Here is a 12,816-nt window from a genome sequence, read left to right as displayed (position 1 = left end):
TTTCCACTGCTTTTGGCAAGAAAATCTTAAACACATGGGATGGTTTCAACAAAAAATGGTTTCATCAGAAGTTCACCAGCTGTCACCTATGCCCTCTTGCCATATTACTCACGGCTGGCTTAGCTGGTCAGACCTCGGAAGAGGGCTTGGACTGGGGGTGATGGAGATATGAATTAAAAATACAGGGTAGGAGCCCAGCATGATGGCTAAAGTCCTTGCCTTGAATGTGCCAGGATCCCATATGGGCGCTGGTTCATGTCCTAGCGGCCTTGCTTCCCGTTCAGCTCCCTGACTGTGGCCTGGGAAAGCAGTTGAAGACAGCCCAACTTTATTGCTTCTGGCAATAAATCTTAAAAAAAGGGGGGTTCACAAAAACATCAAATTGCCAAAAATAATTTTTATAAAAGGTAATTTATAAAAAATGATCTGGACACACAAAAGGCAGAAACAGTATTTGGCCGATTCCTCCCAGCAGAGATTGAAACTATACTTTCATGACTAAGAAAACATGGTAGCACCAGCATACAAACAGACAGGGAAAAGGTCAGGGAACAGTACAGAGAACTGAGAAATGTGGTAAAATATGTACAGGTGTTTAGAACGTGACAAAGGTGACATTTTATTTTATTTTATTTATTTTTATTATTATTGGAAAGCCGGATATACAGAGAGGAGGAGAGACAGAGAGGAAGATCTTCCATCCGATGATTCACTCCCCAAGTGAGCCGCAACGGGCCGGTGCGCGCCAATCCGATGCCGGAACCAGGAACCTCTTCCAGGTCTCCCACGTGGGTGCAGGGTCCCAATGCATTGGGCCGTCCTCGACTGCTTTCCCAGGCCATAAGCAGGGAGCTGGATGGGAAGTGGAGCTGCCGGGATTAGAACTGGTGCCCATATGGAATCCCGGGGCTTTCAAGGCAAGGACTTTAGCCGCTAGGCCACGCCGCCGGGCCCGACAAAGGTGACATTTAAAGTCAGTGGGAATTGCTTTGCATCAGCTTCCGTGAAATGGTCCCTCTGCAGGTGGCGAGATTTCACAGCAGGAATCCAGATTAGTGAAGGGAGTGTGTGTACAGCACCTGGGGTCTTTGGAGGCAAGGTACACCTTCTCTCAGGGCACAGACATAGCAAGATTATAGGTAGCTTGTCAAGAAGTCATTTGATCTAGCGCGTGGCTGTGGTATGTTCTGACATGATTTTACATAGCATAATTTAGATTTTAAAAATGCTTGCTCCTTAATTGCCTAATGGGTAAAAATAAAATCAATGTGAAAATATTGTTGGGATAATTAGCTAGTCGGGGAAAATGAGAAAAGAAATCCACAATTGAATGAGGATTTAAATGTAAAATGATGAAATCACAAAACTAGAGAAAATGTACATTTTAAGACTCATCTTGGGGGTCATTGCTGTGGTGTGATAGGCTGAGCCTCCGCCTGCAGTGCCACTATCTCGCATGGACACCAGTTCTAGTCCCGACCACTCCACTTCAGATTCAGCTCCCTGCTTATGGACTAGAAGGGCAGCAGAGGATGGGTCCCTTCACCCACATGGGAGACCTGGAGGAGGCTCCTGGCTCCTGGGTCCGGATCAGGCAGTCTGTGACCATTGCAGCCATTTGGGGAGTAAACCAGCAGGTGGGAGATCTCTCTCTCTTTTTGTCTCTCCTTTCTGTGGCTCTGCCTTTCAAATACAATTGAGTGGAATGGAGTGGAGTAGTATAGAATCAAATATTTTTGAAAAATAATAATCTTAGAAATCAAGGGACCTATCATATAAAGCTCAGAGCCATGGGAGAAATTGGTTAATAACCTGGCAGTTCTTTTGTGTGGGGTCCAGTGATGTGGCTCTGTTACAGGGTGTGAGCAAGATCACACCAGACATGTCTAAGGTTTATTAAGGAGTCTTTATTAACCAAGCTTGGTGATAATAGAATACTAGAAATAGCTAATCACAAGCCCATATGGCAATCCAACCAATGATAATCCAACCAGAGATAATCCAAAGAGGAACAAATGGTCACTACCCTTAAGTCCATCCGTTAAGCTGAAGACCTATGTCCCAGCTTCTCCAACAATATAAGTTATCCTAAGAGACATGCAACGAGTAACCTGGACACACTTACAAAGCTGCAGACATTCACCTTTCCCTGGCTTCAATGCCCACATTCCATCACTGCTAGGCCTCACCTCTCCTGGAACTCCTGACAGCACACAAACCAGAAACAACATTATTACATCCATTGTCCCATCTAAGCAGTACATAGGGGCCATGCTCAGGGGATTACCTGTCCTGGGTCAGCCAAGAGTCGAGGTACCTGAGTAACAGAAGCACCTGGCCAGAAAGAGAGCAAGAGCCCCTGCTTCACAGGCCTTTTAAAGGGGCTTGTGAGGTACGTGGTTACACAACAATGTAACACCACCCCCTCTCAGTTGATAGGTGAGTCACAGGTGGGCAGGAGCGAATACCTAGGTGGTGTGGGGAGTGGCTGAGGATGGAATTAACATTCCATTGCTGTTAGGACCCACCTTCAGGACAGAAGATAGGGGACACAGCCACATTTCATTTGCCCACTGGCAATGGGTGCTGGCTATCACTAGCTGTACCCTGTAAGAGCTCAATAGGTTAATCCTCCACCTGCAGGCATCAGCATCCCATATGGGTGCCAATTCTAGTCCTGGCTGCTACACTTCCCATCCAGCTCCCTACTTATGGCCTGGGAGAGCAGCAGAGGAGGATCCAGGTCCTTGGGCACCTGCCTGGGAGACCCGGATAAAACTCACAGCATCTTGCTCTAGATCGGCTCAGCTCCAGTCGTTGTAGCCATTTGGGGAGATCTCTCTCTCTCCCCACCTTTCTCTGTCCCTCCTTCTCTGTAAATCTGCCTTTCTAATAAAAACAAATGCATCTCTAAAATCTTCTGTATGATACCAATGCCACAAACAAGGCCTGAATATAATGACACACTGAAAACATGTGGAAAATGTCTTATACCAGGTTAGATTCCTTCATACGCAAAAAAGAGTTGAAGTAGATGAGAAAAAGAATTCCCAGTTAGACCGCAGAGCAGACTGGGCAGAGAACATGTCCAGAACCATGTCCAAGAGCCAGAAATATCCAAGACCTCTGGAAAGTTGGTGATCCTCTTTGGTTAGAAGTTACTCGGTTCCTGTCAGACCTCTCCTAATTAGAGGCTCCCAGTCTGATGCAGGTTCACTCCAGGGCTAGGTCAGGACAGCAGTGCCTGGAGCCTGTCTGGGCTTCCCAGTTCTGGAATGTTGATGAAGGCCCAGGGGCCTTGGCGTCTGTGAACTGTAACAGCCTTGACTCATTTCTCCCACTTGCATCACTTCCTCAAACTTTGGGTCAGTCAGTAAGACCCAGGGTCAGGCTGCCTTCCTCTCTGGGGCAGCTTTGTGGAGGTGCCTTTCTTAATCTTCGTTTTTAATGAGTCTTTAGCAGATCCAGTGTGGTTTGTAGATACAGTTCTGAGAACATTTTGTTAATCGCTTTCTCCTTCCTATCTTCCTTCCTTCTCCTTTCCCCCTTTTCCCCAGAGTTTGAGATAACATTTTAAATTTACATTACAGTGAAAGGTCTTAATGCTTCACAAAGTAAGAAGCTTGCAAAGTGAAAAAAACATAAAGACCTTAGTTTAGGTGGGAGTGCAGACAATGGCTTTGAAATTTCAAAGTAATGACACATCATTACTGGTTTGACAAAGATACACAGTTTTACAAAACTGCATTTGCAGTGAGGCTGATATGCACAAATGTTTTTGTTTTCTCTTTGCTTTTTTTTTTTTTTAAAGCAAAGTGACAGGGAGAGACAGAAAGATCTTCCACCTGCTGGTTCACTCCCCACATGGCCATAGTGGCCGGACCTGGGCCTGCCAGGAGCCAGCCGCTTCTTCCCGGTCTCCTGCGTGGGTACAGGGGCCCAAGCACTGGGGCCTTCATCCTCTGCCTTTCTGGGTGATTTAGCAGGAACTGGATTGGAAGCGAAGCAGCCAGGATTCCAACCAGCACTCATACAGGATGCTGGAGCCACACTGGAGCCTTAATTTGTTAAGATTTATTTTTAAATCTTTTTTTTTTTTTTTATTGGAAAGTCAGAGATACAGAGGAGAGAAAAACAAGATCTTTCGTCCGTTGATTCACTCTCCAAGCGGCCACACCAGCCAGAACTGCGCCGATCCGAAGCCAGGAGCCTGGAGTCTTCCTCTGGGTCTCCCACATGGGTTCAGGGTCCCAAAGCTTTGGACTGTTCTAGACTGCTTTCTGAGGTCACAAGTAGGGAGCTGGAAACAGAGCCACCGGGATTAGAACCGGCACTCATTTAGGATCCTGCCATATGCAAGGCAAGGACTTTAGCCACTAAGCTACCACACTGGGCTCATATCTTTTGTTTTTTAAATGTTAGCTCCTACCTGTAAGGTGTCTGCTTTTTGGGTTCTTCTCATTTCACTCAACTTGTGGTCCTCCAGTTGAGTGACCTCTGGGTCTGGGACGGGATGCTTCCTGGTGTCAGTTTCAGCCTTTGAGCTTGCCTACTGCCCATCAGGGAGGGAATCTCTGCCCCAATGGCTTTATTGGCATCTCAGCCCAGACCACACTTCCTTCTGGGGGACCCCAGCCCCCTCCCTTGCTTACCTCCTTCCTGCTGAAGGTGGCTTGGAGTGATTTTGTCAGCTAGTCATCCAACAGGTTTTTATCCAGTGGCCTCAGGTCCTTTGAAGGTCCCCAGACGTTGCTAAGACCTCTAGGGCCTGTGTGGGGAGCTGGACTCACTGAGTAGGTGATGCTGTTACGACAGAAAGACGCACAGGTCGCTAAGGAACCAGGTCCTGAAGTTCTAGGAGGCTCAGTGCAGAGCCAGCAAGGAACAGGGAGGCTGGTGAGAGCAGGAGCAGGTGCAAGGCTGTCACTGTGAGGGTGAAGAGAGCAGGACTGAGACACGCAGCCTTGTCATGTGAAGCCGTTGGTCTGATCCTGAGGGCCTTGGAAGACATTGAAGAGCCCCATCCCCAGGAACACTTGATCCATGCCACATTGGCAGGTCCCCACCGTGAGCACCTGGATAACAGGTGGTGCTGGGGGAAGGGCATGAAGAGGCTGCCATGGGGATCCCTGTAAGAAACGAAGTGGACCTGAACCGAGGTGTAGGGGGCTGAAGGAGCCTGGGTGTCTCTAGTTCTCAGTGTGCGGGGCTGCTGGGAAAGCAGGTTCGGATGGTGCTGTGTGTCTAGCTGGGGAAGCAGCGGGCTGCTGGGAAGAGTGGCAGGTCTGTGGATGAGACGTGGTTGATCATAAGTCACACACGTGACACCTGTTTGCCATCTAGTGGAGATGACCAGCAGTTTGGTATTCCCAGAGGGAAGTGTGTGCACATGAAGAGGGCAGGTGGAATCTGGCCTTGAGAGCCCACTGGCACGCTCCACACCCAGGAGGGTGAGAGCCCACTGGCGCGCTCCATGCCCAGGAAGGTGAGAGCCCATGGGCACGCTCCACGCCCAAGAGGGTCGAGCGCATGGGCATGCTCCACGCCCGGGTGGGTGAGAGCCCATGAGCACGCTCTGTGCCCAGGTGGGTGAAAGCCCACTGGCATACTCCACGCAGGGTGGGTGAGAGCCCACTGGCATGCTCCACGCAGGGTGAGTGAGAGACCATAGGCACGTTCCACACCCAGGAAGGTGAGAGCCCATGGGCACGCTCCACGCCTGGAGGGTGAGAGCCTACAGGCATGCTCCACGCCCAGGAAGGTGAGAGCCCACGGGCACGCTCCACGCCTGGAGGGTGAGAGCCTACAGGCATGCTCCACGCCCAGGAGGGTGAGAGCCCACTGGCACGCTCCAAGCTCAGAAGGGTGAGAACCCATAGGCACACTCCACGCAGGGAGGGTGAGAGCCCACGGGCATGCTCCACGCCCAGGCAGGTGAGAGCCCATTGGCACACTCCATGCAGGGTGGGTGAGAGACCATGGCACGCTCTACGCCCAGGAGGGTGAGAGCCTACAGGCATGCTCCACGCTCGGGTGGGTGAGAGCCTACAGGCATGTTCTACACCCGGGTGAGTGAGAGCCCACGGGCACGCTGCACACTTGGGTGAGTGCATCAGCTGTTCTGCCAGCCCATGGAGCCTCCTCGTCTTCATCACTCAGCCCTGGATGGACTTTGAACCTGACTGTGTGGTTAGCCGTGGTACCTTGAATTCAGCATTTCCTGAGGATGGCACCTGAACTCCCTCTGGTTCTGGCGACCCCACTCCCCCAGCTATCCCCATCGCCCGCTGGCTCAGAGCACTGATACGCGTCCTCTGTGTTGGCCGCTCACACTGCCCCAGCTGGGGATGGAACTCTGGGGCCTGGAGTTAGGCTGATGTTCAGGGGTCGCCCAGGGTATTGTCAGCTTTAGAAGGCGGTGGAGGAGCAGAGGAGGTGGAGGGCATCTGGGGGAGGAGTACCAGTCCTTGCCTCCCAGCTCGGTGCACGACCTCTCCTTGGGGGAGTTTTCTAAGTGGCTTGGTCTGCAAAGCGTAGAAATGTTCTTTACCCTGGGCTTGGGTTCACAAGTTTCAGCTGACATAGTTTTAATGGCCTAGCACAGTGCCCAACTTATAACAGACGCTCCATGAATATTTGTTGAAAAAAGTATGCAGGAATCAGTGCAGCAGCCTTCCATGGCTTCGAGCCTGAGCTGTCGGGGGACTTGGGAAATAAAGCTGGAGGAGGCTCCCGGTGTCCTTGGCTTTACCTGGCTGCATGTTGACTTTTCCCTTGGCAAGCCTCCTCCTTCAGACTGTGGTCGAATGGTCTTCTCACACCAGCTGGTGGGGTGCCTGCAGTTCGGACAAGCACCCGGGGTTAGTGCATATACCCACAGCTGAGAGCTCAGACTGCCTGCCTGTTGCAGACCCCGCATGCGCATCACGACTTGTGTGGTTTTGCCCAGCATGTTTCTCCCACAGCCTGCCCTCAGATTCCCAAGAACTGCCCTTTAGGGTTGCTGCCTCTTCCGGACCCAACTGGGAGAAGCCCAAGGGAGGGATACCAGGTGTGGGGCTGGAAGTGCAGCTTCCAGATCCCTCTGTTGCTCCACCCTCCCCTGTGTCACCCAGAACTGTCCAGGACTTGTGTTTTAGATTTATTTTATTTTTTGATTTGAAAGGCAGAGTTAGAGAGAGAGAGAGAGAGAGAAGTTACCATCTGCTAATTCATCTCAAATGGCTGCAGTGGCTGCATCCCAGCCATTCTGAAGCCAGAAACTTCTTCCAGGTGTCCCATGTGGGAGCAGGGCCCACGGAGCCTTGCTGTCCTCCACTGCTTTCCCAGGTCATAAGCAGGGAGCTGGATCAGAAGTGAAGCAGCTGGGACTAGAACTGGTGCTCATCTGGGATGCCAGTGCTACGGTAGAAGCTTAACCTTATATGCTATGATGCCAGCACCTGTTTTAGAGTTTTTACTGAAGTGTTTTTGTTTGTTTCTTTTTGTTTTTTCAGTGGTGATTGATTCCTGTGACAGAGACTTTTTTGGTTTCCGGGTTGTTCCCTTGGCAACCAGCCCCATCCTTAAGCCACCAAGGGGTCCCCTTGTATCAGTAATTCAAGTATGGTCAAATGGGATTCTTGCTAAATGACTGGCACTTGGGAAACTGCTGGCTTAGGGAGCCCTGGGCCAGGCAGTGATAGCAAAGCCCAGATGAGTTGTTCCTCATTGTCTCCCTGTTCCGACTGCCTGTTCTAAGGTGCATGGAAGACCAGGTGTGTCTCCCCAACTCCACCTGACCGCACGTGTTTGGCAATTGGAGAATATGCAGGGACCCACACAGTCCTTGTCAATGTTGTCTTGGTCAGCCCTGAAGTCTGGGCGCACTGGGAATGGTTATGGTCTTAGGATGCCAAGGACAGTGCGAGCTGGCTGCACCCCTGCCCCCAACCCTCATCAGCTGTGTCATCTTAGGATTTAACAAGATCTATGTCTAGATGCGGAGAAGCCTTTAGGGGCCTTCAGAGGCTGCCTGTATTTAAGCTGGCATTTGAATTTCCCTGGTAGCTGTCCATCCATTGGAACCATCTGTGAGCAGCCAAGAGGGAGAGGAGGAAACAAGCAAATTGGCATTGACCCTGCTTTCTTCCCATCGCAGACTGGTCGTGCCCTGCCCTTCCTTGACTTCCATTACCATCCTCTGCTCTGGCCTCCTGCAGGAGGCACCGCCCACTCTAATCCTGGGGCCTCCTGGACATTCTAGCACCCAAGATTGTGTGGGGTGCAGTAACATCTGGGGTGAGCACAGCAGCCTCCCACCTCCAGGTCTTGCTCAGGTAGCTGGATCCTGCCTGCATCTTCCTAGACCCCCACAGGCACACGGAAGGTGGCCTGCTCCATCCGGGGCATCCTCCTGGCTTCCCACCCCTCCGTCTGGAAGCGCTTGGCTACCCTGCCGTGGGTCACAGTGACCATGGAGTTGTTCTGTTTGTCTTTGCTCTCACATGTTCCTCCCAGGACACAGTGTGAGTTGTTCTTACTACTTGGAGGAGGGAGGGACCTAACAACAGCTTAGTAAATATTTGTTGTATAAATGAACTTCCTGGAGGACAAGACCTGTGTCTTCCTCGGCTCTGCGGAGACAGCTTTGTAAAGGTGAAAATGCAGTGTGGCCATACTGCGTCACAGCATCACGGCCGTCGTAGCCATTACCAGGCTCGTTTCCAAACCAGCCTGCCACAGTGTATGCTTTCTCTGCCTTGTGAAAAACAATGCACCGACTCACAAAAGCACATCCCACGTGTTCTCACAGTGCTGTTCGTGTTCTAACCTTGAGTCACGTTTGGAAAAAGCAGACACTGGCCTGAGTCCGGTCTGTATGGCTGTCATGACCCCACAGATGCTAGGAAAGAGAACAAGTTGCATTCTGCTTCCTCAGGAAGACGGTAGTAGTTCACCTTTCCCACGGTGCGAGGATGGAAGTGCAAAGAGGTGAAACGGGCCTGAACTTGACCTTTCATGATGACGTTGATCATGCTAACGATGCTGATGAAAGTGCAGTTCCTTGTGGCTTCAACCCCTCTTCCAGGTCCCGCCTCCTCGTACTGCTGTCACCATGGTAACTGAGTTGGACACTATTCCAGGTCGCTACACAGCTCGGACCGCCCTGCCCACCATGCTTGGCCCTACCGTCCCAGATTTTTGTCCTCCAACAGGACCAGAGCGTTGTTTGGGATATACTCGTCCGTGTCCCAGGGCTCTCCCATTTTAAGCTTTCGGTGCTCACTGAGGGGTTGACTTCTGAGTCTTCGGGGAAAGGAGAGTTGCTGGTTGTGCATGTACTGTGTGGCCTTGAGGGGTTGCCTGTATTTTGCAGAGGAGCACTCATTTCTCTCTGGCTTTGGCCTCTTTTCCAGGGAGGTTCCACTGAAGGATGCAAAGGAATATGCTGAATCCATAGGCGCGATCGTGGTGGAAACAAGTGCAAAAAATGCCATCAATATTGAAGAACTCTTTCAAGGGATCAGTAAGTACCTGACTTCATGCTTACTGTTTCACCTGCCCTTTTCTGATCCTGGGAGCCCAAGAACAAAAGTATGGGGTGGATTTAACCTAAAGCTATGAATAGAAAAACCTACCCCTGTGTACTTCCCCATATCTCTATCACTCCTGTCTGTGGAAATGCCTGCAGATCAGTGCCAAACTGTTCATTCTGTGCTGTACAGATTAAAATGGAGAAAGATCCTTCGCAAAAATGGAATTTGTTTTCATTTAAAAGGATGCCTTCTGCAGCATCTCATGTTCGTATCTTGAAGGAGGACAGATGAAATAGACAATGATCAAGTGTAGACGGTCCAGGTCATTCGTTTCACAGAGTGTCTGCAGACAGAGGACCTTTCAGTCATTTGTGTCTTCCTGTGGAGCATCAGCAAAAATAATGTCTTCATCCCATGTGACCTGATGTTGAGGACTGGGTGCAGAACTGATCTGTAGAAGTTTCCCTCGTTTCCGATGAGCTAATTCGTGGAGCAGACAGTGCCCTTTGTGCTCCCCCCCCCCCCAAGCTAGGGCTCATGTCACATGGCACTGTCATCATTATGTCCCCCCAGGTCCCCCACCACCACCACGAATGTTGATGGTCTCACTCGCATGGCTGTGTGCAGCGGGATCTCCATTTCACAGTCGTGGGTTCTCTGGCTCCTGCCAAGTCCCCCTCCTGCTGACAGCCTTCTGGGGGTGTGGTGCTGAGTCTGAGCTGACCTCAGTGGGACCAGAAGCAGCCCGAGTCTTGGATGAAGTGGAAGCCCCGGACACTCTTGTTGGAGGGCCAAGTCCCTGAGTGCTCAGTCTTGGGCCCAGATCATTCCAGAAAGGAAGCTGCTGGTTTCATCCCATCTCTGTCTGAGGTCATCTTTGGCCGGGCTCTCCAAGGCGGGTGGCAGGGGCGTGTGAAGCTTCCAGAACAGATTGGGTTTCCGCAGAACTGGTTTGGGTCCGTTACTTTAGACTCTGAGAATCCATAGCAGGGAAATTGGTGTTTGTTTGTGTTGGCTGGCTGGCAGGCAAGTTCACTGGAGGTGAGGACTCTGAGTCCACTGTGCGGAAATGTGCCTAGGAAGACCTCTGGCCCCCTCCTTCCTGGGGGGGGTCCATCACCACCCCTGTTTCCACCTTCACACGCATGCTTTCCCGCTGTTACTTCACACACCCAGCACAGGCATGCCCTCCGGCTCAGGGACCTGCAGTGCCAGCGCTGTAAGTTTCCACTGACAATACTCAGGCCTCTGAGGATGCTATTGGCTGGCACATGTTCTCTTTGCTTGCGTCACTCTGGGGGACATGGCAGAGAGTTCGGCTTAATCATGGGAAACTTGTCTTTCTGGGAGGCATTCGGCTTGATGGGTTTGTTCAGGGATTAAGCACCTGTTAAAAACAGATGTATTTATTGCTTTAGAAGAGTTACTAAATGAGAAGGAGAGCGATCACCATCTGCTTCACTCCCCAGGTGGCTGCAGCAGCCAGGGCTGGGCCAGGTGAAGCCAGGAGCTCTACCTGGCTCTCTCACTGGGTCTCCCACGTGGCTGCAGGGGTCCATGCACGTGCTTGACTTGCTGCTAGAAGTGGACAGCCAGGACTCAAACCAGTGCCCACCTAGGGTGTGGGTGTTGCTGCAGGCTGCTTAATCCCTGCGCCACAGCCCCGGCCCCCAAAGATTTTTGTTTTCACAGTGGTTTCAGTTAGTGAAATCAACAACAATCCTGTCAACTGTGACGTGAATCATTTTTATTTTTACAGATCCCTTGTGTTTAAATTGTTTAAAACTTAGAGGTTGGGGGCAGGTGGGGGGTTGAGGAGAAAGAGCGAGAGAGCCATACGGACACTGCTCCTAATGGCTGGCTCATTGTCCAGATACCGGCACCAGCTGGGGCTGGGCCACAGTAAGCCAGGAGTCAGGAACTCAATCCGAGTCTCCCCCGAGAGGGACAGATCCAATCACTCTCGGCCTCCGCTGCTGCCTCCCAAATAAGCCTTCATTTCGCTGACTCCCTTGTTGACCCTGGGAGGCAGGATGGACAGCAGTGGCCAATGAGGGTGGTCTCCTGTGTATGAGGGGCTTCCGAAAAATGCAGAGAAAAGGCCAGTGATGAAAGAACTGTGTGTGGATTCCCGGCATTTCGGGTACTAAAATTAAAAAAAAAATTCATTCAATTTTTCTATGAAGTATTTAAAGCCTCCTCACCTATAGTTGAAACTCACCCTGAGATTTCTGCACAAGAGGACTTTCTGAGGTTTGTGCAAGTCATCATGAGAGTAAAAATGCAGAGAGGGACGGTAAGGAGAATAGGCCTCGGCGGGTGAGGGCCGATTCTGGGGATGCTCCGCCCAGCACAGCCCCGTTCTTGGTCCAGGAAGGGGTGATCATGTGCCGAACAGAGCTTCTGAGTGGTGAATCCCTTTTGTCCACACGACCTGCTGTTTTTTAGGAAGAAAACACGACTTCTGCTTAAAGCACAGGGTCACGATGACTTCTGAGTCATGAATTCCTAAGTAAGCAATAGGATGTCCGTGCTTTCCTCTTGCAGGTCAGATGAGCAACTTGCTGTTTCGTGTGTGTTTCAGTTGCCTTAATACAGCTGGCAGGTGCACAGCTGCAGTCTGACCGGGTTCCCCTCTCCCCACTGGTAAACTGTAATGCCCCCCTTCCTGCTTTGTGCCTTCAGGTGAACTTCTTGGGGTGGAGTTCTGTAACCTGATCCCAGGTCAGTTTGAAGTGGTCACAGGAACAGCTCAGTGCATTGGGGTAAACTGTTCCTTTAGCTTCCTTCCCCAGTTCCTACTTGTATTACATAGGCTCCTCCCCCGGTTTAAAATAGCTCTGGCTACTGCTGACACTTCTACTCCCCAAATCCCTGTTCTGAAACAAGCGTGCCCTGGGGGAAAACATGCAAGAAAAAAAAAAAAGAACAGAAAGTAAGAATAAAAGTGTTTTAAAAAGGTGTGCTTGGGAGGAATCAATTCACAGGGACTGGAGTGCAAAGCCAGGTGTGTCTGCATTCCCAGAGTATTCATGACAGAGGCCAAGTGTGTGATCCGAACGAAAAGTAGTACATTCTGTCACTGGAAGCTGAAAGCCAGAACAGCATATGCCTTTGAAGCCTGAAGCCCTCCTGGGTGGCAGTTGAGGTTGCCTGGGGAAGACATCTCCCAAGAAGTGACTCTAAGCTGGACTTGGAACATAAGAAAGGGCCAGTTGGGCGTAATTCAGAGGCTCTGTCAGTCCCAGCAGACCACGGGAGGTTGAGGGCTTAAGGAGAGTATAGAAGAAAGAAGCTG

The 12,816-nt window shown here is 50.9% G+C and overlaps 1 protein-coding gene across 1 annotated transcript in view; it reads left to right on the top strand.

Annotated features, from left to right (window-relative positions):
• RAB31 (RAB31, member RAS oncogene family) overlaps positions 1-12,816 on the top strand; it is a 132,473-nt gene that overhangs the window by 107,172 nt on the left and 12,485 nt on the right. Inside the window, exon 6 of the mRNA XM_058676788.1 lies at positions 9,399-9,508. Coding sequence (XP_058532771.1) covers positions 9,399-9,508 — 110 coding nt within the window. The remainder of the gene's footprint in view (positions 1-9,398; positions 9,509-12,816) is intronic.

This window comes from Ochotona princeps, chromosome 18, assembly GCF_030435755.1.
Source record: "Ochotona princeps isolate mOchPri1 chromosome 18, mOchPri1.hap1, whole genome shotgun sequence".
Lineage (NCBI taxonomy): Eukaryota > Metazoa > Chordata > Mammalia > Lagomorpha > Ochotonidae > Ochotona > Ochotona princeps.
Note: the sequence above shows the minus strand (reverse complement) of the source record. Positions and strands in the feature narration are given on the sequence as shown.